At 35.4% G+C, this 27604-nt stretch overlaps 1 protein-coding gene across 25 annotated transcripts in view; it reads right to left on the bottom strand.

The window, feature by feature from the left end:
• Nucleotides 1-27604, bottom strand: part of Trdn (triadin) — a 450291-nt gene that overhangs the window by 237565 nt on the left and 185122 nt on the right. For all 25 annotated transcript variants that reach the window (XM_087585490.1, XM_087585476.1, XM_087585483.1 and 22 more), the window contains 1 exon segment: nt 21621-21692. In XM_087585490.1, the coding sequence (XP_087441616.1) occupies nt 21621-21692 (72 nt within the window).

Below are 27604 nucleotides of genomic sequence, written 5' to 3' on the forward strand. Positions count from 1 at the left end.
ATAGAAATTTAATTATGTCTTATGCGGGCATATAAATAACCCATGTTTCTTTTATGAAGACTCTCCTTATTTGGAAACTTTCACTTTTAATGTTCAACAATTCCCTTCTCATGTGACTATGCATTCACTTAGACATTTCAGCAGCCTTTCCTTCTAAGGTGTTTGCTGTTTTGATTGCAACACTTGGAGGAGGGTTAGAGCCTTTAATGATATTAGTTTCCAAACAGCAATTAAACGTATGTGTAAGAGCTGAACTTTTCAGCATATTTTCTTTGTCTGACAAAATTGTCTAAAGTCCGGAAATGAGGGCTCTCTCTGGCCAAGATCATAGAAAAGGATCTCATTGGTGAAGGAATCCTTGCTACAACTTGACTCTCTGAGCCAAGAAAAATGTTATCAGATTCTGCATAAAATAACGTCAGATGAAAGATGAATGAGAGTACTTACTTTTTACTTCCTAAGCCCTTACAATGGGCTTCTCTCTTCCCTTTAAATATTTATATGGCTTCTCAAAACCAGAGAGCACATAACAGTTAATGATAGTTGTAAAGCTTTCTAAAACTCTGGTTTCCAACAAAACTAAGAAACGAATGCAAATAATTTTGATTGTGTGTTATGTTTTGCTCTTCTTCTCCAAGTCTTCCTAGTATAAAGCTTATGCTAACTATACATGGCAGAGGAATATTTTTCATTCCTATGGGGCCAGGACTGGTGTATTTTTATTGCCAGTCAAATCTGGTCCCACTTGTTCCATGATGCCACATTCCAGCATTCCACTTCACTGACACCTTGTTTCTTTGGAGTGGTAGAAATTGTAACCCTATAACCTATCTCATAGCGTGACCTTGGAAAATAACGTAAAAGGAGATGAGGCCAATTGAATGAGCAGTATTAAACCTTCCCATTCGCATGAGCATCCTAGGTATGAATTTTGTTCCTGATCTTTTCTAGTTGGAAAATGTTGGACATCTGCTTTGACATACTAAATTAGGTAGCAAACAAGCCATGCCATTTTTATTTCTACTTATTTTTTTCTGTGTGGTATACAGAGAATTAGACTAAAGTGTCTGGAACAAAGTAGTTATTAAAAGCCTAATGAAAATAATGACCAGCATTTGCAATATTTGGCAAATAATAAAAATTTGAGGATTTATCAACTTTAGTATTTTTCTAGGTATGAATTCTGATTTCCATGAGTGCAAATTATTTATCTCTTTGCATCTAAGGAATGTGTGTCTAGAATAATTTTTCTTGCAAAACTTCAAGAAAAAAATGTACACATGTAGAAGCAGATCCATTAACAACACAGATGTGTTACAATGAAAAGCAAACTTCTAGGTGTTGTTTAGTTATGGTTTATTAGCTTCCATTTATAGAGATATGAACTAAAATTTACTATAGCAAAACAGATGCCCAACATCACAAACCAGAAAATGTCAAGACAAAAATTCAGACCAAGGACTCTGATACTTTCTTATCCTATACTGTGTAGATAACAATGAGAAAAGGTTAATAATTTCTCATTGTCTAATGCAACTGTTGAGGAAGTAGAAGTCCTTTCATATTCAACCATGAATTTTAGGGAAACAATTGGAATGTATTTAAGTGTACCACTATTTCATTCCTTACTCCAAATAAAATTCACATGATCTTTCACATATTAACCAGTTTTATTGGAAATAGATTACTTCAAAAACCTTTAGAATTGTAAATAGCCATTATATACTGTCTATATTTCACAAATGTTTAAAGTAAGAGAAAGGTTCATGTTATGTGCTTAAGATGTACATGTATATAGTGTTAGATGGTGAAATGGATTAGAAATAATAAAAAACATAATATCCTAGTTTGCTTTGATATTAATGTGATAAAACCATGCCTAAAAACATCTTGGGAGGGGAGAGGTTTTATTTATCTTCAAGTTATAATCCAGCATTGAGGGAGTATAAAGGCAGACTCTTAAGTATGGACCACTGGGAAACTTCTTCTTAGTTTGCTTCCAAGTTTATGCTCATCTATTATAGTTTTAAAATCCAGGCCAACCTGTCTAGGGATTGTACCACCAACATTGTGTTGGGTTCTTTTATATCAATCAGTAACTTAAAAAAAGTTCTACAGACATGTCTATTTCACTGGGCAATTCTTAAACTGAAATAACCTCTTCCAAGGTGCATCAATTTGACAGCAGAACTGGAGTATAAGATTTGTTTTAGAAGAATAGAGAATCAGATGCTGGAAGATGGTATTTTTCATCTTTATTAAGTTAAAACATGGGTAAGTCATTCTCAATGGGTAATATTATGTTGTGGTAAATATTTTAAAAAAATGGCATAACCTTTTATCCCTCGCTAGCACTGGCACTCATGGGACCATATGGCACTGCATGGTATCTTTCTCTCAGCAGCTGCATGCTGCCCCCAAGTACTCTCAGACCCACAGGCCATAAACTGTGCCAGCATGGCACCTTGCCACACTGGTCCCTAGCGTTAGTTCTGGCACTCAAGGGCCATATGGAACTAACCATTATTTATCTCTAATTAGTGTCTCTCCCAGTGGCTCTCTGCTAACTGCAAACTCTCTGGTTCCAGCTACCCTATAAAATTAAGACTCAACAAACTGTAACCCAACAGTCAGATTTATATGTTAAATTCACAATCCACAGCTATAAACTGCCCACGTAGATAAGATAAATTGACCTTAGAAATCCATCCCTTAAGATGTATACATAAGTACCTAGGGCCATGTTAGACCACCAGGATCTGAATCATCTTTCTCCATCTCCATCTTGATTCTCTTCCTTCCCCTTCTCTCCCACATTACAAAAGCTTTGTCCCTACCTTATTTTTTATTAGTGTCCAATCATAACCTTGATCTAACTTGTGCCAGCCCTTCCCTGCATATAGACATCAACCTATGATATTAAGAAAGCTATAGAAAAAACAGGGAATGTTTTGGTAACTTTACAAAAAGAACTATGCCTGCCAAGAGTCTGAAACAGGAACATGCTAGATATGTAGAAAACAGAAATAGTGAACACAGGGAGAGTGTAAGACTCAGGGAAAGGGCTCTACTGTAGCACATCTTGTGAAATAGTGTGGCTTAGTCTAAGAATTTTTCCTCTCACAGGAACATAGGCGACTACATTAAACCAATAATTTCCATGCTGCTAGGTGATGACATGGGGGGCACTTTGCTGATTGTTAGTGTCAAATGCTCCACTGGGTTATGTAATGAGATGATAAGAAAAAAATTAAGGAAAAAGATCAGTAAAAATGTTGTTGTTGATGTTGTTGTTGTTCTTCTTCACCAATAAATTTTCCTCTGAATTTTATCTGGGGCTTTTCAATGAAGGAAACATTATGCAACATAATGAGAGCCATTACTTTGCAATGTAATTGTTACTATGACAACAAGGACATTTGCATTGAGGGCTTCACTTGAGCTATCTGCCATAACTAAACCGGTCCTTTAGAACCCTAATCCATTTGCTCTGCCTTCAATTTTCTTTAGTGATGGCTGAATTATCCAGGCAAAGCAGTTCTCATTATTAGCTATTAACGAATAACTACCAAGCTGTAATTTTTTAACAGTTTCCAGTGCCTACTCAGAGATTTTTAACTACACAATTGGTCATTGAAATCAACAAAGATTTATTAAGTCTTATGCTAAAGCAGCTGCGAGGATCAGGAATGTTTTGAAAGCCTTGAGTCCTGATGTGAGTATCAAATAGAGAAGAGAAAGTTCTCTGTGACATTAAGGTCTTTGAGAGAAAGGTTAGAGGTTTAGCCCAAGAAGGCCGAGTAAAGAAGACCAGCCAGTTCTGAAGGAAAACCTTAGCCTGAGGCTAGGTGCTATGTGGAGCCTTGACGTGGCCTGTATATTTCAAGCCTTATAGGTCACACCTCTGCAGAATGGAAGGTGGACAGTGATATATTGTATGTTCAAGCTACAAGCAGGGAACTCCTATTCTCATGGAGTGCATACCCTAAAGAACACTGGTGTATAGCATCTTGAATCTAATTTTGTTCATGGTACCATGATATATTTCTTCTTGAGCCTACAAAATATTGAAATAAGTGGGTCTCAATCAATTTCTTGTTTTATAATTGAAGAAAACAAATTGTAATTTTGATTAGAATCAAAGTAACCCCAAAATGTCATGAAACTCCACTAAGGAGAAATGTACATGATCTTGTATACATTACCATATACTTAATTCATTAGTAAATATATGTAGTCCTACAGCTGGAGAGAAAATGGACTCAAGAAAGGTTTCATGGGATTCAAAATTTATGTAAATGTAAGAGTATGAATCTAAGGATCAGCATCAACTGTATTTTCTGGCCTGTAATAGGGAAAGTGAAAATTTTCACTGCCCTTGAACACTTGCTGACCCAAAGGGTTGAGAAAAAAATGTTATCTTACACTTCCTTTATTAAGCTAACTAGTATTTTTGTTCAACCTCAATGAAAATTCTTTGACATAGTAATGACTTTGTTTTCTATAAATGAATTTTTAATACAAAATAATTCAAGGGGAAGAATAATTTCACACAGTTTAGTTCACAAAGTGACCTTATCAATTAAGTTCAATGTGTAAAATAAACAGATAATCCCTAAACATTTTTAAATTACAGAGAGGTTTTTAGATAACCGATTGTAATAATATTGGATGTGTTATAATTACAAGGATGAACGTTGCCACGTTTGTTTGTTTGCTTGTTTGTAGACAAATATGCATCAGTAAGAGAAACTGCGTGGAGGGCAGGGAAAGTCACACCCTAAGTTTTACATACCCACTACGGGTATTAAATATCAGAAGGAAAATGCTCAATTAAAATTTAATTTGTTCCAAAACAAGTCGCTGCCAGTGCACATGCATTTGTCTTATCCAGAAACACTATGAAGTATGTTAGTTCCTTTTTATTTGCTTCATAATGCTGTTATTCTCTGCTTCTCTATTTAAAGTTTCAGTTTTATACAGAATCATTACTTCCACAAGATGTGTTGTAAACATTGATGCTCTTTTGTTTTGTTTTGTTTTTTCTTTTGTGGAACAAGGAAAAATAAACACAAGATAGTTTCCTAACAGCATTTTATCTTTACCATCAGGACACCTAAATGAGATCACTTTTTCTACATTTCTTTATGTGTTCTTCTACATTTTCCTGTAATGGGAAGTGGACTGTCAATGTCCTTCATTGTGTTTGGAATCTCAAGAACATCCAGAGGCATTGCTTCCCATACATTGCTTCTCATTTTCCTTCAAGTTTGTGGCTTCATCCTTCATTAATTGTTATCACATGCATGTATTTATGCACTGATAGAACCTAAATAGAAGAGTTCTTTATGCTACTACCACTCAGTAATCAAAACAAACTGGAGGCTAAAGAGACCATGCCATAGACTACATATCCTTGATCGTCAACTTCTTTGATTCACTCTATATCTTATTATCATGAATATTAAATAAACATGAAAGTGTATAGGCCTCTTGATACTGATCTCATTGTCTGTGTGTGTGTTTCATTTCATGTATATATAATTGTTATTTTGCATAGTAATTCTATCATAGAAGAAGGGGTCTTAGAAGAAAACCCTATCCTTTCAATAATTATTGTAATAATATCTATTTCCACCACTCATCGGCAAATGTTTCCTTTCTGGAAGTCTTATCAATTATTATCATCCACCTTTTAAAGAAGAGTCCTGTTAGAGGACAAAGAAGAGGTATAATTGTGCTTTGGATTTAAATGTCCAAGGCTATTTGTATTGATCAACATTTATCATATATTTGTTTATCATTTGTGTTTCTTCCTTTAAGAAATGTTTGTTAAACATGAATTTTAATGGATTTCTTCTTAGCTACTACAATTTTTAAAGATGATTACCATTAATCCTTTGTTACATGCTCAGTTTTAAAGTTGTGTTTTTTTTCTATCTTGCAAGCTGTATATATGTTTGTTGATTGCTTAGTTTGTTGTGGAAAGTAAGCACCTCCATGTGAGTTTTTATTTGGCTGGTTTATTGGTTGTTTGTTTGTTTTGTTTTTATTTTTTGTCATTGTTCTTTGCTTTTCCTTTCTGAACCTTTGCACGCAATTCTTTTATTACTTCTTTCATAAAAGTCTCCTTTTTTTGAAAATACCAATAGAAGTTATTTCAGCATATCTGTACCTCCCATCTCCTTCTTTTGATCTATTTTCACATCTTTCAAATGTATGTTTTTTCTGAGAGTTAGCTATTACCTATTAAAATGTGAATTAAAGGGTCCTTCTGGTTTCCACCTGGGCCTGGAGCTGACCGGCTCACACAGCTCTTTGTACCAAGATCCTGAGAGGGGGAGAGAGCTGGACTCTCAGAAGTGTGGACAATCCTCAGAGCTCAAAGAGGGAGACACCACTTCTGCTCTCATTCCTGGCCCAAGAGGAACCTTCCTAGAGTCCTCTGAACACAAGAACCTAGGAAGAGTCAGGGATAGGATCCTTCTGGTCTCCGTCTATGCTCAGAGCTAAAAGCCAGTCTCCAGAAGTGCTGACACGCCTGAGAGCAGAGGTAAGACCACCACTTCTGCTCTTAGGAACCCGCCATGAGCCCTCAGGGCACGGGGACCCAGGAGCAGTGTAGGACGGGATATTTCTGGTTTCTGCCTGCGCTGGGAGCTGATCTGGTCCCACAGCTCTTTGTACCCAGATCCGCTGGTAACAGATCAGAACTCTGAGAAGTGCAGACAATCCTGAGAGCAGAGAAGAGACCACCACTTTTGCTCACATTTCTTGCCCAAGAGCTCTCCGGACCAGATCCCGCTAGGAGAATGTCAGTCTCCAAGGGTGCTGACATACAAGCTTACAGAGGGGTCAAGCCACTGTCAGAGAAAGAAAGACCAGCTAACACCAGAGATAACCAGATGATGAGGGGCAAGTGCAGTTACTTAAGCAACAGAAACCAAGACTAAATGGCATCATCAAAACCAAGTTCTCTCACCACAACAAATACTGGATATCCTAACACACTAGAAAAGGAGGGTTTGGATTTAAAATCACATCTCATGGTAATGATAGAAAACTTTAAGAAGCACGTAAATAACTCCCTTAAAGAAATACAGGAGAACACAGGTAAACAAGTAGAAGCCCTTAAAGAGGAAACAGAAAAATCCCTTAACATTTACAAGAAAACCCAAACAAATAGGGGAAGGAATTGAACAAAACCATCTAGTATCTAAAAATGTAAAGAGAAACAATAAAGAAATCACAAAGGGAAACAACCATGGAGATAGAAAACCTGGGAAAGAGATCAGGAGTTATGGATGCAAGCATCACCAAGAGAATACAAGAGATAGAAGAGTGAATCTCAGTGGCAGAAGATACCATAGAAAACATTGACACAATAGTCAAAAAATTATAAAATGCAAAAATCTCATAAACCAAAATATCCAGGAAATTCAGGACACAATGAGAAGACCAAACCTAAGGATTATATATATATATATATATATATATATATATATATATATATATATATATACATATATCTATATATATGAAAGCACAGATTTCCAAATAAAAGGCCAATAAATATCTTCAACAAAATTATAGAAGAAAACTTCACTAACCTAAATTATGAGAGGAAATATGGAGAGAAATTTTGGAGCAGAGACTGAAGGAAAGGCAATCCAGAGACTGCCCCACCTGGGGATGCAGTACATATATAGCCACCAAACCCAGACAATATTGCTGATGCCAAGAAGTGCTTGCTGACAGGAACCTGATATAGCTGTCTCCTGAGAGGTTCTGCCAGATCATGACAAAAGCAGAGACTAATACTCACAGCCAACCAGAATAGATTGAATTACAAAAAACAAAAACAAAAACAAAAAAACCCAAAAAACAAAAAAAAAAAAAACAAGAAAGCCCACATACACATGGAAGCTGAACAATGTTCTATTCAATGATAACTTGGTCAATAAATAAATAAATAAATAAATAAATAAATAAGGGAAACGACACCCTTCATAATAGTCCCAAATAATATAAAATACCTCAGTGCAACTTTACCCAAGCAAGTGAAAGATCTCAATTGAACGATCTGTATGATAAGAACTTCAAGTTTCTGAAGAAAGAAATTGAAGATCTCAGAAGATGGAAAGTCTCCCATGCTCATGAATTGGCAGGATTAATATAATAAAAATGGCGATTTTACCAAAAGCAATCTACAGATTCAATGCAATCCCCATTAAAATTCCAATTCAATTCTTCATAGAGTTAGAAAGAACAATTTACAAATTCATTTGGAATAATAAAAAACCTAGGATAGCTAAAACTATCTTCTACAATAAAAGAATATTCTGGGAGACTTACCATCTTTGACTTCAAGCAGTATTACAGAGCAAAGGTGATAAAAACAAAACAAAACAAAAACCAAAAACTGTATGGTATTGGTACAGAGACAGGCAAATAGACCAGTGGAATAGAATTGAAGACCCAGAAATGAACCCACACACCTTTGGTCACTTGATTTTTGACAAAGGAGCCAAAACCATCCAATGGAAAAAAGAGCATTTTCAGCAAATGGTGCTGGTTCAACTGGAAGTCAGCATGTTGAAGAATGAAGATCAATCCATTCTTATCACCCTGTACAAAGCTTAAGTCCAAGTGGATCAAGGACCTCCACATCAAACCAGATACACTCAAGCAAATAGAAGAAAAAGTGGGGAAGAATCTTGAAGACATGGGCACTGGAGAAAATTTCCCAAACAAAACACCAATGGCTTATGCTCTAAGATCAAGAATTGGAAAAAGGGATCTCGTAAAAATACAAAGCTTCTGTAAGGCAAAAGACATTGTTGCAACCAACAGGTTGGGAAAAGATTTTTACCAATCCTACAACTGATAGAAGGCTTATATCTAAAATATACAAAGAACTCACGAAGTTAGACTGCAGGGGACAAATATCCCTATTAAAAATGGGGTTCAGAGCTAAACAAAGCATTCTCAGCTGAGAAATATCAAATGGCTGAGAGGCAACTAAAGAAATGTTCGACATCATTAGTCATCAGAGATATGCAAATCAAAACAGCCCTGAGATTCCACCTCACACAAGTCAGAATGGCTAAGATCAAAAACTCAGGTGACAGAAGATGCTGGTGAGGATGTAGAGAAAGAGGAACACTCCTCCATTGTTGGTGGGATTGCAGACTGGTACAACCTCTCTGGAAATCAGTCTAGAGGTTCCTCAGAAAATTGAACATTGAATTTCCTGAGGACCCAGCTATACCTTTCCTGAGCATATACCCAAAAGATGCTCCAACATACAACAAAGACACATGCTCCCCTGTGTTTTTAGCAGCCTTCTTTATAATAGCTAGAAGCTGGAAAGAACCCAGATGCCCTTCAACAGAGGAATGGATACAGAAAATGTGGTACATCTCCACAATGCGGTACTATTCAGCTATCAAAAACAATGACATATGAAATTCATAGGCAACTGGATGGAACTAGAAAATATCCTGGGTGGAAAGGGAGGGTAACACCCATATAGAAGGAGAGGGGAAGGAGTTAGGGATTTATGGACAGGAAACCGGGAAAGGGAATAACATTTGAAATGTAAATAAGAAATACCCAAATTTAATAAAAATGGGAGGAAAAGAATGCAAGGGACATACCTGAAAACAAATAAAATAAAATAAAATAAAATAAAATGTGAATTAAGTTTTTATGTGCTTACCAGGTATATTTTTAGAACACAACATAATGAGAATTGGCCAGGAGAATCTAGACAACTGCTTGGAATTTAGACTGGAAAAGAGAAATCTGTTCATTGATATTACCATTCCCGGCTTTGTTTTCAATCATCTGAAATGAAAGTCAATGATTACAGACTTCACTTAAGATCGTTGTACCAGTGATGTTTTCTTAGTTTTAGAGGGTAGATAATGGTTGTATGCCAGTAATATGAGAAAAAGTTTGCTGAAGTCTCTATAAACAGTTCTGTGTAAATGTAAAATCGTGGCAAAGCTTAAAATGATCTGCAATATTGGAAGGATTATATGCCAGATGATAAGACTCATTTTCATTTGATAGTACTTAATAGTCCACAATTTGTTTCAGAGTGAAACAGCGAGACAATGTTGCAATACACAATAAAAGTTTCAAGATAGAACAGCCCTTCGATATAATTTAGTTTCAAATCATCAATATCCAAGAAGTTAATATACTGAACCAGTTTTGGCTTTACGCCCAAGGCTATGTGTTTATTAGGCAAATGGCCTTTTGAGTACTATCCATATCATCAGATTTCTGCATTCTGATGATGCTCAAAATGGCTAATCTGATGTATTATCTTAGTAAAGCTAAAAACCAATCTATTGATTTCTATGATGGTAATGTTGAATTAGTAAACTGGGCAAAGTGATTGATCTTCATGACGTGGATGCAATGTGTCTCTTCCTGTTGACTGAGAGTCTTAAGAAAAAATGTCTGAAGTCTCTTGAGGTAGGAATCTACACAGTCCTGTAGACTCAGAGCTTCAACATCAAGTTTCTATGTGAACCTAATATGCATAGAAGTACTGTGCACGGGGAGTTTGCAAGCACTCGCAATTTCAAGAAGTAATGCTTTAAAATTAATCAGCGATAAATATATACATAGGTTAATGATGATGATGATGATAGATAGATAGATAGATAGTACAAAAAACATATAGATAGACCGATAGACAGACAGATGTTAGCTTTAATGCTAGACAGATACATTTCCAGTAGGATTCTTTGTTCTGCTTCTCTAGTGAATCTGGACAAAACCAGCAATTCATGTTTCTTTCCTAAGATGTACTGTGTTTACTCATAAGACTTATACGCGTGATAGACCTACTTTGTAGGTACATGTGAAATTAAACTTTATTTGATTATTTGGATATAATTTGTCCCACACGTTTGTCTGGATAAATACATAGGGAGTTTCTGGACTGATTACCTTCTTTTATTTTTTATTACAAAGCATCTGTGAAGTGGCAGAACAGCAAAACTATGTGTTTTCCAATAATATTTTGTCATGATAACTTTGATCTGTCAATTCTGCCATAGCAGTCTTCCAAGAAATGTGCTGAGTTAACTCCAATATCTGTACAATCTCTCTTTTGGTACACTCCTATAATGTACTATTTTCCAATGGAGGTGTTTAGAAAACCAAGCTCAACTTCATGCCCACCATATATAGAAAAGACTTCATGTACTCTCCAGTTTCAGACTCCACAGTGATTTTTATATTTATGACGACAACCAATACCCCAATTCACTTGATTCAGGTAGTTCAAAAATCTTGCCAAGAGAGCAAGAGATCCTAGAAGCGGCTGGTGGTGCACACCCTTAATAAGGGGTCTCTAGAAATGGAGGTAAGAGGATCTCTGTGAGTGTAGGGCAGGCTGGTCTACATAGTGAGTTGCAGTACAACCAGGATGATGGAAAGATAACTTGTCTCAACAACACAGAGAAGGTGATGTAGAAAGACCTTGTCTCAAAAAAATGAAAGGGAGACAAGGACAAAGACAGAGAGACAGAGAGACACACTGAGAGAAACAGAGAGACAGAAAGAGTTCATATAAAAGAGAGGGAGAGAAATAACTGGGCATTTTATTCCTTTCCTTGTTCTCTTGTTTACGGAGTTTAATACAGTCACCATTTGCCACGTTAATTGTCATCTTCTCTTACTGGAAGTCATAACATGCAGATGGTCAAATTTTCATCGATTTCCTACTCCCACATTTTTCTGGTATTGTAAAAACTTATATCCCACTGCTTCTCTGGGCTAAAGGTTGAGTTTAGCCTTGAGTTTCCAGTTTGAGCAATGTCTGCAGTACTCCACTATAACCTGCTCAGACATTCATAAATATTTCATTCTTTAGGCACACGGATTCATATTGGAGTGATCTAAGCACCATTTTATACCCAGCAAGATGAAAATTGTACTATCCCTCAAAACCTGTCCTTATTCCTATTCAGTTACCCATGTCAGATAAGAGCTTTTGCAATTATATGGAGGCCTAACACTTAATTGCCATTCAGAGATAATGACAAAAGCACTGTGCCTTGTTAACAGACACCTGGCCTCCAATTATGATTATGCCATTTTTAGATCTGGGCAAACTGTAGGCAATTTCCTTGATTTCTCTGATCTCTGCAAAATTATTGTATCATATTCAGTTCTTGGAGTTGTTTTGACTATAAATGTAACCCTTAAGAATTAAAGCACAATTTTTCTCTGGAGCAGTAGTCTCCTAAGTGTGTCTTATATTCTAAATCCTCAAAACCAGCATCAACTCATCTTTTCTATTGTTTACACAATGATTCAACATGAAAATTGAATGGGTTCTCCTTTTCAATTGATTTAAAAAGCTTAAGAAAGGAGAAGATATAAAACCTTAGTTTTTGGACAAAGTATATTAAAGATCTGGCCCCATTCTGTATTAAAATGATTTAGTTTCAATACATGAGTGTTGTAATGCAAATTATTTGTTGTCTTTTATATGAACTAACATAGTTATCATACAATAATTAATTACTAATAATAATTACATAAATTAATTAACTTCCATATGTAAAATTATAACTGACAATGATAGATACTAATGGTTAAGTCTTAACTATGCTAGCAAATGAGTTGTTCTCCCAATTGTACCCATACAGTGGGATGCTTTAAGCATACGTTGTTTGTTTTAGGCACATTTCTAAATGAAGTAAATGGTAAACTAGTTTGGTGTACGCATTTCATCGTTATGTATAACTCAATACCAATTTCATTCAAAACCATTACCAGGAGACAGAGTTTATTTTGTCACAGTACAAAGAAAAGCATGCTGTTCTAAAGTTGAATAAAACCTATTGTATCTTAGAATTAATGGAATAAATCAGAGACCAAATTTCTCTTTTACTACTTTATGGCTTATATTTCACAGAGTACATCTTATAGAACAGTCAAGTTGATCAAGTTTTTTAGTTTAATGGAATTGGGAATAAGGTATTAGTAGCTCCTGTAGAACACCTCTATAGAAACACAGATGTACTTTCACGTTTACAGTGGCAGACATCTCCAGGGAAAGCCAGGTAAATTTCAATCTGTTATTAAGACATCTTATTACTGATCTATAATCCTGAAATAAAAAGAGAGATGGGGGTGGGTAGTAATGCCAAAACAGACTCCAAGTACCACTTAAGTCCAGCTTCTACAGTTTGTAAGTGAAGATATGAGAGTCATAATATATTAATTGTTCTGTCAAGATCTTGCAAGTGATTAACACCAGAGCTGAGATAGTGTTGTGCAACTTTGGTCTTCTCTTTATTCTTTTGTAGTCTACACAAGTCACAGAGGTTATAATAATTTTTACAATGATAATATCAAAATTAATACTAATTGAATATCAAGACACAATCTAAATGTTTTATACTTATTATTCTTGCTGTAGTTACTATCAACTTGTATACTTATAATAAGATACGTAAAAGTAAATCAAGTATAATTTAACTTCTTCCTTCAACACTTATTCCACAATATAGATGTGCTGGTAATTAAACACGAAGTGCTCATTATTTGTATAAGAATCTTTTGATTCTTCAGTGATCAATGATAAACAAACAAACAAACAAAACCTAGATGTTTCACAGAACTGTGTTAAGTTAAACCAAAGAAGGAAATAACCCCAATATAATTTAATAAAAAATGAATGTGATCATATCTTGTAATTTTGCTCATGCAAGGATTTTAGGAAACAGTTTTTCTATCATTGTTAATAGCTGAAGAATTGCAGAACAACTTTGCCTGAAGTTATCTTATTTAATTACTGTGGATTCTATTAAAATGGAGAAAGCAACTACTTCCAGAGAAATAGTTTTCCTGGGAGAAGATCTTAATGGGAATGCCCACTAACATTTGAGAGTAATAAGTTTCTCAAGGTAAGATGTAACAGCACCTAGGATATAATATTACAAAATTTATTCTGACTGAGGAAAAGAGTTTTTCTTGATTGCCTTATATATTTTAAGTAACTACAGTGATCCTTTGAATCTATTGGCTTCTCTGCTCCTGTGAGAACAACAGTTAATTTATTTCAATAGATTATGAAAAATCAGTATCATATTTTAGGTCCATTTTAAAATTAGCTCTAGTTGAGCAATGTCAAGAATTAAATATAAAACTAGTCACCAAAATAATTTAATTGATTAGTAGGTAAGTTTTTTTAAAGCCTTTGTAACAAATATTTTCAGGTCCAATATATTATAAAGAATCAAAGAAAGCACATAATTTAATGTACAAGTAGTTCTCTTTGCATTCAAAGATTCAAAAATAAAAAAAAACAGTAGTATGATAAACAAGGCATAAGCCATAGAGAACAATGTAATCCAAGAAATTCAAGATACAACCTCAAGACACAAAAGTAGTGGCCTTAAGACATGAAGTAAAGTACCTCTCAGGATAACAAGCACCTGCTACAAGAAACGCATTGTAAAGTGCTATGAAAGCACAAAGATGTATTATTACAAAGAGCTTTACAGGTGTGTAGAGTTTCTCCCACAAGTTTGGCAAGCTTTTAGGTTCTTTGTTATAAAGTTCTAAGTTGTTTCTAAACTCCTTGAGCAAATGTGATAATCTAGTCTCTCTATATAAATCACTACTTTAAAAAGATTAAAATTGTAACAAGTTTACACTTCCACCACTGACCCATATTCTACAAATCAAACTGTATACTTCAACATTCTACGCCAGCTATTCTTTTTCTCAAAAAGCCATTTTCTTGCAAGTTATTCTTCAGGAAATTCCAGATGAGGACTGGCCTAATCAGCTTCAGTAAAAACAGCCTGATTAATAAATACTAAATATGTCCTAGTTCCTAATCAATTATGTGAATGAAGTCATAGGCAGCACATTGTACAAGCCTGGAAAAACTCCTGAGCTTAGCCTAGCTGGATATTGTGTGCTTTTGGGGAGTTTCTCAGTGTTAAAGGACTGTGAAAGGACCCTGCTTTCTGCACAGTGCAGTTCCTGTTTGCAAAAAGCCCACAATCTTGAAACACCATTAATTTGTTCACTTAAACATAACATTGAATTTTGGGTTGAATTGTAAAATTAATCATTCTTCAATTATAACAACAGAACTTCAGGATGCCATTTTTTTAAATGTCACGAAGTTTTCCAGGTGACAGAATGTAAGGCAAGAAATTTGATCCCTCTCATTTTATGAACTTCTTCCAGGAAATTAATTGAAACCAACTATGTGAATAATCTTAGCATAAAAGAATACCATCATTTAGGAAATTTAAACAATCTGATTTATTTCTAACTCTTTAGAATCCATTGAATTTAAGATGACACTAAGATATATAAGGTGTGTCTTGTCCTGTTATCATTGGGCATGGAGATGTCACTTGGCAGTTTATGCAAATTGTCCCAAATCTCTTGAACTACAAAGTTCACATGTGACAAAAGAATATACACTTTATTTTTCTCCCTTTTTTGGTGGGAGGAATTACATTTCTGAGTTCTAGAAGATTTGTTCTAAGTCCCCTTTTTTCCTTTTATTTAAAGATAAAATATGATTGCTGAGATTATTCAGTTTGGTTGTCATTTAACTTCAATACAAACTCTTTTCAAATTAAACCAATGGAAATCATGTACAGATATATGATAAAAGTGCAGAATTCATTTTTCTCTGAAAATATATTTTCTAGAAATAAAAAGACAAAGCAATTGGCTTCTTAACCATTTAAGCAACTCTAATTTCACGAGGTAGACAATCAAGTTGTTTTCACTTAGCATGAAGTTACCCAGAGTTATAGATTGAATATGCCATCATGCATGTAAGTTTTTATACTAAATTACTGGATCTCAATATTTTAAAAGATAAAGACTTTTAGGAAATGATTGAGGGTACATCAGTTCAAATGCACACAATTCATATGTCTGCCACAACTGTAAGAGGATATTCAAGCTTTCCTCTTCTCTATATTGTGGACCAAGTAGTGAGAAAGATGCTTTCAAGTCTGTTTTTCTCTGAGCTTATCTGAGCTGATCTCCTAACCTTAGAATTTCAACCTCCAATATTATAATAAAATAAGTTCCTACTGTTGAAGTTACCCAGGCTTCTGTGCTTTGGGAAAACTACTTCTAGTATATCAGATAAGAATGTAGATCGGGAATCGTTATATATCAATATGGAATAATCTTTACACATTTTCACTCACAAAGCAATGTCTGGAGAAAAGTTGATGAGTGAGTGAGTTAAGGCATGGTAGTGGATACCACAATATTTACTCCAGACCGAATAGTCAGACTGAAAAAAAAAAGGTAAATAAAAGATCTATGTGGGCTGAGGTCCGTAGAAAATGAGAGTTCTAACGCTTTAGATCTGTAACATTCTTGAAACACTTGGGGATATCCCAGGAATCTGAGCAAGGTACTCATGAACTTTTCACTAAGCCATGGATTGTAAAGCTCAAACAAAAACAATTGTGTTTCCTGGTTTCTGATCAATGAATTGGTGACTTACAGTTTGTTTAGGGATTTTACTTAAAATTTGAAACTTATAATTTATCCAATTTGTCTAGATAACCAAACCAAAATATTTATATAGTACATAAGAGGGTACTATAATTTGTAAGAAATGTGTGACCTCCTCCCTGTTTTCCATCGTCATTTATCTGGCTCTCTAGTAAGATAGTTGGATACTTAGCTTGAACTATTTGGTATTTGTTCAGAACATAGCCTATCTGCATAAATTATATTTTACTCACTCCGAATAAGATCATTTGCCAAGGTTTTCATGTAACTCACTTAATTAAATTAAAAGCATCCTTATAAACACATGGCACATGAATTTGACACTCAAACATGTTTCTGGAATAACAACATCAGCAACACTTCACAGTTTGATAACAAAACTTGTGTCTCAATCTCGACTTACTGAATCATGAGTCACATATGTTTTCACAGGAGTTTAAGACTATGTGTCTGAGCCTTCAATTCTGAGAATTATTGTTAAGCGATTCTTGGCTACCACACAAACATTTTTTTTCTGTATGAGAAAACCGAACGAAACTTGATATAAAAACTAAAGCATAAAACCCATTTCCCCATATTTTAAAACATATTAAAAAATAAAAGGTGGAAACCTCACTGTTAGGAGTCGATACTATAACAAAAACCACCTTGGCATAGATCTACAAACAGAAGGCACCAATGCTAATCCTGTTACCTGCTATTTACTTATTAGCTGAAATAAATTTTAACTCTTCACTGGTTCATTCATATTAAGAACAAAGTCTACCTTTCTCAGAGTTCAGAATACTAACCACAGAATACATGTAGAGTAAACATGTTCTAAATAAGTATGAACTGATGAGCGTAAAGAACAAACACAGCATGGTCAGGATGGAGCCTTAAGTACATAACATACGTTGTTGTCTGAGTACAATTGAAAGAAAACAATGCCTATTCATTAACTAAAATATTTCTATTGAATGAATAAAATATAAATTTATAACCAAAATTTACTATTGGGTTCTTTTTTAGTTGGAAAATGCACCCTGTTCTAAAATATTCAGATCCAATGTAAATTATAAAAATAAAGATAAAACAATTTGTAGAGGGCTAAGATTTTTCTAATATTTGACATAAAACAGTTGATTATGATGTATACTTTATACGTATAATAAAACAATGACTCTCAAGATTTTAGGGCTAAAGAAAAAACTGGGATGTTTGTTGAAAAGGATGACTTTTCTTAGCCAATCATAGTAGTGCATGTCTATAACCTCAGATGTGAAGAAAGGAGGTTAAGTACAAATTTGAAGGCAGATTTGACTGCAACGTGAAACTGAGTCTCAAGCAGTCTATTTCTATAGAACCCAGATGCCCTTCAACAGAGGAATGGATACAGAAAATGTGGTACATCTACACAATGGAATATTACTCAGCTATCAAAAACAACGAGTTTATGAAATTCGTAGGCAAATGGTTGGAACTGGAAAATATCATCCTGAGTGAGCTAACCCAATCACAGAAAGACATACATGGTATGCACTCATTGATAAGTGGCTATTAGCCCAAATGCTTGAATTACCCTAGATCCCTAGAACAAACGAAACTCAAGACGGATGATCAAAATGTGAATGCTTCACTCCTTCTTTAAATGAGGAAAAAGAATACCCTTGGCAGGGAAGGGAGAGGCAAAGATTAAAACAGAGACTGAAGGAACACCCATTCAGAGCCTGCCCCACATGTGGCCCATACATATACAGCCACCCAATTAGACAAGATGGATGAAGCAAAGAAGTGCAGACCGACAGGAGCCGGATGTAGATCGCTCCTGAGAGACACAGCCAGAATACAGCAAATATAGAGGCGAATGCCAGCAGCAAACCACTGAACTGAGAATAGGTCCCCTATTGAAGGAATCAGAGAAAGAACTGGAAGAGCTTGAAGGGGCTCGAGACCCCAAAAGTACAACAATGCCAAGCAACCAGAGCTTCCAGGGACTAAGCCACTACCTAAAGACTATACATGGACTGACCCTGGACTCTGACCCCATAGGTAGCAATGAATATCCTAGTAAGAGCACCAGTGGAAGGGGAAGCCCTGGGTCCTGCTAAGACTGAACCCACAGTGAACTAGTCTATGGGGGGAGGGCGGCAATGGGGGGAGGGTTGGGAGGGGAACACCCATAAGGAAGGGGAGGGGGGAGGGGGATGTTTGCCCGGAAACCGGGAAAGGGAATAACACTCGAAATGTATATAAGAAATACTCAAGTTAATAAAAAAAAAAAAAAAAAAAAAAAAAAAAAAGAAATGCAAATAAATAAAATATCTAATAAAAAAAAAAAAAAGAAATAGTAGGCATTTTCCCTCCTTCATTGCTAAAATTTTACTCAATCTTACCCATGATATATATATATATATATATATATATATATATATATATATATATATATATATATATGTTAGTGTAAAAAGCATTGACAATGAAAGTCAATGCTAAAAAATACTGGGCAATTTACCCTTTAAATGCCTTTGTATTAATTGGCTCCGAACTTGTTTTCTTTCCTTTCTTCCTATTCTCCAATCTAATCTTCTCAGTTCTGTATAGGATGCTATTTTCTTTCTTTTGTCTGTGACTTTGAAGATGAACTCTTTCTCTCTCTGCTTTCCTGCCCTTCATCATCTATGGACCATACATATTTGAGTATGGCGAGTCTTTAGCTCTAACATGACTATCTCAGGTTCTTGCTATTCAAGGACAGTCTATGCTCTCCTTTTTCTAAGAATTCACTACTTCATGATGACGTAGTTTCTTGCATCATATTGGAATGATCAGCACATGTCCTACAACCTTGAAGTCAAGTCCACTCTGCAAGAAACTATACTTTGTAGAGTTTTCCTTGGTCAGTCTTTGGTGGCTATCATTTATGAAGAGTAGACTGGTGGGGCAGACAGTCTAGTAAGCTAGAGTCTCTTCTAATCTACAATCCAAAACCTGTGCTCTTGCTATATATTTCCCCCCTGTACACACAGCCCATCTCATTGATGACATGCTATCAGTATGAGCCATGACTGCACAGAAAACAAAAGCACTGGAACCACTACTAGTGTGGGCAGAATGTGAAAGTAGGATGGGATGTATGTGCACAAGCAAAGATTCTTTCTGTATAGAGGGAATGAATGGTAGAAAGGAACTGACAGGGAAGATTTCCATTGGTATTCTTATAAAGCATTAGCCATGTATTAACTTTAATAACTCGTGCTTTTATATCTCTTAACTGACTTAGATTGGAGTAACGGTGTTTTATAACTAAGCAGTGGATTTCCAATAATTTTTAATATATCTTGACAATTCCATTGTTGGAATTTACCCTATGTATTTATTACTTTAAAATCACTGAAAATAACAAACGGATAAGATTGAAGAAGTGACTAAATTTCCAGCAACACTAACTACAGTGAGTTTTTGTCCACTTATCTGCCTTTTAAAAAAAGTGTGTTTGCAATCATGGTGGGGGGCAAGGAGAGGGAGGGACATTGGTGGGAGAAGGGAGGGGAAGAGTAAATGGGAAGCATGATCAGATAGTGTAGGGAACAAGAGTGAAGCCTGACGGCCAGCAAAAAGAATGGAAACAGGCAACCTCGTGAGGTAGGAGTTGGGGGGCTCTCTAGAATGTATTAGAGACCTCGGAGGTAATAGTCTCTCAGGACTCAAAGGGAAGATACCTTAGATGAAATGCTCAACAGTGGGGAGAGGGGACTTGTAGAGTTCACTTCCAGTAGGAAGACGGGGCATCAAGTGGAGGGAAGCGGTTATCACCCCACAATCAAAAACTATGACTCAGAATTGTTCTTGTCTAAAAGAACTGCAGGGGCAAAAATGGAGAAGAGACTGAGGAAAAGGTGACCAGCCCAAATTGGGATGCATCTCAAAGGAAGGCTCCAAGGCCTGGCACTATTACTGTTGCCATGGTGTGCTCACAGGCAGGAAGCTAGCATGGCTATGCTCTGAGAGGCCCAACAAGCAGTGACTGAGACAGAAGCAGATACTTATACTCAAACAGAGGACTGAAGTCAGAGACGCTTGTGGTTGAATTAGGGAAAGGCTGGAAAAGTTGTGAATCCCATAGGAAAACCAGCAGTCTCAACTAACCCAGGCCACTGAAATCTCTCAGACACTGAGCCACCAACCAGGCAGCATACAACAGTTTGTACAAGGCCCCGGACACTTACATAGCAGAAGGACTCCCTGGTCTGGCCTCAGTGAACGAAGATGCACCTAACCCTCTAGAGACTTGAGGCTCCAGGGAGGCCTGGGGTGTTGGGGTGGGCTGGGAACATCCTCTCAGAGATGGGAAAAGAGCAGTGGGATGAGGAGCTGTGGGAAGGTAGACTGGAAAGAGGATAACAACTAGACTATTAAAAAAGGTTAAATATAACTTTAAAAAATAAGATGTAATCTCTCAGCTCTGGCTATCTGCTGGCAAGGCTCCTCAGCCATTATGGACCTGCCCTCTCATATTGTAGCCAACTTAAACCTTTTTCTGTGGAAAAAAAGTCTTACTTTGAAGAATTATTATTGGTAGTAACTACCGATTGGAATGGTGCTTATAAACTAAGTATGAATGTATTCCTTCCACACATTTAGTTTGCCTATTTAAATAGTATCTAGAAGGCAGAGCTCATGAGAAGTCAATGTAAATAATTCCCAAGTTTGGGCAATTTGTAACGTATGGAGCTCAAAATCATAGCTGTCACCTGAGTCTTCAAATGCCCCATATTCTAAGTGATGTTAAAAATGCAGAATGGCAAGGCATATTTTTTCCCATTTAATTATTTTTGATGATAGTTTCCTAGCAGTTCACTCGTCTTCCTCCAAGAAAATGGAATTAAACCATATGACGTTCTAAGAATTTTATATTTTAGAAAGACTTCAATTGAAGTTTCAAGAAAACAAAAGTTTTGAATGCAATTGTGCAAGAAAATACTAGACATTTTGTTAATCTTATTATTTCATTTTGTTTTTCTAGATTCATTTTTTAACTCTGCAATGGAACTATTTATGTGTGTTTGGGGGGAAACACCACAAAACTAAGCACTTGCCTTCCAGTGATGGTGTTGACAAAGCAGGTCTGGAAGCTGTCAATGATGGTGGTGGCACAGCTGGGCTTTGTCCTGTGCATGCAAAGTGGAAGATGAAAAAAATATTAATAAAATTAACATCCATAACTAAAATAGCTAGATCTAATCCATGCATGCATAATTCATAAGAGTTATAAATTAATATTCTTATGCAGTGAGAAAACTGTTCTGAGGTAACATCTTTAAGGTGATGCACTCACAGATTCTTTGTGTTATTTCTGGATATATTATCTTTCACAGATGTATATACAATGTCAGATACCTCCACTAGATCGCATTAATAGAAAATCTATGTGTGATCAAATAAAGCAATTTATATTCAATGTGTACTTCCAATGATGGAATCTAAAATCATAGAAGCTGAATGGGACTATGATCTGCAGAAAATTAACATTTTTTTTTATTTAACATAGTCTCTCAAATGACATAGTAGGCCAATAAAAAAAAGGTTAAAATTCAAAGGGCCTTTCATATTGAACGAGTTCATTTCTTCTGCCAAAATAAATGACCTTCAGGGAAATAATAATAAGCCAAAGTTAAAATATATTGACAATCATTGAAACTTAAAAGGTATTCTCAAGACCCTGAGCTCATTGTCAAGTGAAACCACAAACCCACAAGTGTTTACAAGTCTTTTACCTCGGCGATTTCTTTAACTAACCACTACCACTGATGCCATGAACTATAAATATTAACTATCATGTGATGTCATAAGAATTACTTGCATGAAGTTTTATTATTAATTGCCAAGTCCTAAATTTTTGCTCTGTGTTTTTGCTCTAGGAATTGACAGAGGCATGGGTACTTTGAAATCTCACCAACTAGATATTATTATCAAAATGTCAGCAGACGTGCCTGCTTGCTAGGAGGTTTTAGGTTTTAGAAATGTTGAAAATTAGTTCTATATGGAAAATTATGGTCTAGCTAATGAAACAGTGTTTTATTTATCACATCCCAAGCTTACATTCTCATATCAAATGGAATCTAGCCTTCATTCGCTACAACATTTTCTTTTGTTACCTTCATACTGACTGACTTATGAGTATATTCCACTATGAAAAAAGCAACACAAACCAGAGCTCACATACCCAAAGAATATAAGACCATATTTTTATTTTTCCTCATGGGAATAAAAGCTGGTAAATAACATAAAAATGTCTTTTTCTAGAGATAGAGACTGGAAAATTTCTACTATTTCCTTTTCTTCTCTCTCTCTCTCTCTCTCTCTCTCTCTCTCTCTCACACACACACACACACACACACACACACACACATACACACACACTCTCTTTGTCTCTCTTCCTCTCATCACCTATATCTCTGCCTCAAATCTATATCTATATTTATATCTATATCATCTATATCTATCTCTCTATATATCTAATTGACATCTTTTATATTTTCCATATCTGTACCTATCTATCTGCATGATGTATGTATATATTTACATGTATTTATATATAATATATAAATGTAAATATATATAAATGTATATATGTATATATATTTATATACACATAAATGTTACTTCTAAGAAATTCTTCACAACCACAAATACTGGAGTATTCTCTTCCAAATGGCAGGTTTAGAGAGAAGGCTCAGAGGTAAAAACACTTTTGTGTAAGCATAAGAACCAAGTTTGATTTCCAGAATCCACATGATTGATGCTTGATTCCAGCACTGCTATGATGAAATGGGATGATGTCCTGGCTAGATTTCCTTTTGTCATTCTGATGGAAGGGAGAGATAGTGGGAAAGAGGGATCTCAATTGAGAAAATGCCCCTATCAGATTTCCTGTGCACAATTTTGTAGGACATTTTCTTCATTTATGATATTGGAGGTCTCAGTTCCCTGGATATGATGCTACCCCTGACCCTCTGGTCGTCCTATATTATATAGGATTGTGGTCTTTGGCAGAGAAGCTATGGGGAACAAGCCAGTAAGCAGTACTCTTCCATGGCTTCTACTTCAATTTTTACTTCATGTTCCTGTTTGTCCTGACTTCTCTCACTGATAATGTGTGATCTGGAAATGTAAGATTAAATAAACCCTTCTTCCCCAAGTTGTTTACGACCATGGTATTTTATCACAATATTAGAATACCTAAGATGGATATGGGTACAAGGAGTAGGTAGGGCATTGCTGTTGAAGACCTGGTGATTTGATTTTAGGATCATGGAACAATTTTTAAACTTCTGGCTAGAGAACCTACTGTATGTTCAGAGGTTAATGAGATATTGTGTGATCTTAGAATATATAAGAGCAGTGAAGATAGTGTAGGCTGAGTTTGTGAAAATTTATAGGAAGTTGGGGAGCCCCTAATTGGCTTTAATTAAGAAAGGACTGGCGTCACTGGCATAAAGTCTTCTGGGAAGTGTTCCTTCAGGGTCAGCAAAGAAGTTGTGGTCCAGAGGTGGCCAAGGCTGCACTTTGTACAGTATATCAAACTTGGTAATATGTAAAGGTCCCCATACAATATTAGTTTTTGAAGGCATGAAGGGTTTATGAAGAGTAGGTGAAGCTTGGCACTGTGGTAAGCTATGGGTGAAGGTTCAGCTAGAGTTGTGGTGGAAGCTAGAGGTTTGAAGGGATGGGGGGAGAAAGGTGGAGGTTTGGTACCATATAGCAGGTAGAGTACATAAAGGTCACCTCGGAAAGGATATGGTAGAAGTGCAGCACAGTAATTGGAGAAAAAACTGTGTGCTGTGGATGACAGGGCCAGAGAAGTTGAATTTTGATGGCCCCTTTGAGCACCTATGATCTGAATGGGTGCTTGATATCAAGCACTGAACATTTTACAAGGTTGAATTTTGGTTTCACTTTAGCAGCAAAAACTTTAGCTTTAGTGATTGCTGTCTGTAATCTGGTTTCTTCCATGATGCAACTTTTTTAAAAAAGATTTTTAAGTTATTTTATGGGAGCACAGAGGTAAGAGACTTTGGAATATTAGAGAAAAAAATTTGAAAGAGACATTTGGATGTTTTACAGGACAGAAGTCTTAAAAGAATAGGAACCTATTAAAGAAAGATGTGAAGGAAACAGCACTCAATGTTTAGAGGTTGGCTTGCCTCGCGTACATAGCCACAAAGGGATCTTCTCTCAGACATGATGCAAAACAAGATGCAACACGTTCATGTGCACATGCGCGTACACACACACACACACACACACACACACACACACACACACTCATTCAAAATAATAAAATGGTTAATTTTTGGTTGCAATACAGCCAGTACAATAAGAAAATAGATCACAAAAAAAAAAATAGGAGACGTGAGTAGCTGCTTTCCTTCATTAAAAAAGGAATAGATTGTCCTAATAGGGAAATTCTTAACCTAGGATACACTTGTTAGAATGAACCAAAATTAATTAGCTAGGTGATATTAAAATTATAAATTAGAAGCTCAATAAAGACTTACAAAAAAAGCCTGTTTCTATATTCAAATAAGGTCAAAGAATTATATTGAAACTATACCCTTTATGCACACACACAAATGTATTAGATATTTAAGTATATTGGAAAATTATATGAATATTAGATGTATGATATAATTTTAAAGTGAAGGGAAAGTTGTTTAGTATAAAGACAGCATGCTAAAGTCTACAATGAATTTAAGTAGGACTTGAGATCTACCACCTACAGGCAGAGCAAACTTAACAGGCTCACAACTTTGCCAAAACTTAGTGTGGGACATTATAAGTGAGAATAGTCTTTAAGGGAATTAAGAGGATTAAATGATGAAGTACCTAATTCATACAAGATACTCAAAATATTGCTTCTTTCTCCAATAATGTATTTATAATTTAAATCCCATCTAATTGCACAAGGGGATTTAAAGCTATCTTTTGAAGTAAGAAAACGAAAACAAAGATAAAATTGAACATTTTATTTATACTAGACATTTATTTATACTAGAATTCATTTTTTAAGAAATAATTGTAACTTTATTAGATATGTACTTTTTGGAGCTGCTAACAATTGCTACTCTCTGAAGAAAAGATGTAGGTTCTTGAAATGTACATTGTGACTCTAAAGATGCTGTTCATTTTACAAGCTTTTGCCTGAAAAATCCCAAACATGTGGAATTGGCTTTATTTCTGTACCATGCATAATTTTGGTTGGCTTATTTCCATAAGACCTAAATGACCTGTTTGTAAGCTGCCAATATTTTATAATTGGTTGCTTTTTATGTTTTTTTCTCATGCAAGTCAATTTTGTTGTTTGGGAATTAATCAGAGTCTATTGGATATAGTTTACTATATTCATCATCTATGTGATTGACATTTTCTTTACTAAAATGAAGACTAGGATTACCCAAATTCTCAAGTGAACTGGGAAATTAGGAGCTAAATTCAGTTTGCAGGCAGGAAGACACAATTTAATACATGAAAGTTTAGTCACTCTAGTTCCTAGTGAATGATACTCCCTGGCTGAAAGCCATTTCTAGGTAACAGAAGCCAGATCCACATATAATATAGCAATGGTTAAGAAAAAGATTTCCTCTAAGGTCTTGCAAAGACTTTATGCTGTAATCCTTCACTGCATTTGACTTGAGGTGTTGAGTTTTAAATTAGATGACCATGATACTTTATTAAGTCTTCCAGTCCTACAATCTATGAAGAACCATGAATTTTTATAGGAAAACCTGTAAAAATCACTACTCATTGAGTTAAAATTCACTCATATGATTTTAAAATAAAAGAATTTAGATTATAAATTTACATTACAAACCCAATCAATTTGTGGGTTTACTGAAGACATTTATAAATCTATGGCAGAAAGCAAATGAAAATATTCTATACAAGAGAAAATAATATTCACTTATTTGAAAATAAAATTATATTATAAATTTGCATAAAGAATCTATTTTGTAGCTTAGAACAGTTATGAAGTCTACATTTAATATTACTACAACAGTGGTTTATATTTTCATCTAGCACATGTGATTATGGTAATACCACATGTTAATAGGGTTGCCTTGACTTTCCATACTGAGTATTTCAATCCTCTACCTGGATTTTTAGAACACTTGCTTATGGAGGAAAACCACTGCCCAGAAAGCATTGGCAACTATGTCTTGTATTACCCCTTTCAATCCTAGGGTCAGTCCTGTGGCCCTCAGAGTAGAACCATATACTAGTGCACAAGAAGACCAGAGGTTTGGAAGAATACCAAAGAGAAATGGAGAAATAGAAGCAAGAAAGGAAAGGGGAAGAGAGAAGAATAAAAAAGAAAAGAGGCTAAAACCCAAAAGACAGAAACACAGAGACAGATTTTATGGGAAACGTATTATGAATATTATATAAAGTTCACCCAGGATTTGTCAACTTCTTTTAGAGATACTAATAATAATAATACCAATAAAAGTCACTGAATACAAACAATCCCTATTAACATGAAGTTTGTGTCAATTCTAGAGCAAGGTTTAGGATCAACAAGTAAAACCAACTATTTCAGATCACATAAATACATGGCAATCAACATGAAGTATTGAGGCTGAGAGTGACTGGGGGAACAGTTGAGAGAAAGGTAAATCTAAGAGCTTGGTGTGAGCACAAAACAAGTCTGCTAACTATATGAAGTTATATGCAAATTAGACAAGCCACGAGAAGTGTCTTGGGATATTTGGGTATTTTATTCTTCCTAAAAACCATATGAAGCTCTCTATAGTTTAGCATGATAGGAAGCGTCTTTGAAATGATCACTCAATTCCACTTGAACAAAAATAAGGGATTTTTTTAGAAACAATAAGAGAGGCTTCAGGAAGTCAAATGCATGACACTGAAATGAACCAAGTAAGGTGAGAGTTGATAGTCTAATGTGGAGGGTCACACATTATGCAATAAATACTTCCTTAGTGCCTATTATTGACCAATCACTTCACAAAAGGAAAACTATAGCATTGAATGATACAGATAGATTCCCTAGTTTATAGAGCTG

Source organism: Rattus norvegicus, chromosome 1 (assembly GCF_021556685.1).
Source record: "Rattus norvegicus strain SHRSP/BbbUtx chromosome 1, alternate assembly SHRSP_T2T, whole genome shotgun sequence".
NCBI classification, from domain to species: domain Eukaryota; kingdom Metazoa; phylum Chordata; class Mammalia; order Rodentia; family Muridae; genus Rattus; species Rattus norvegicus.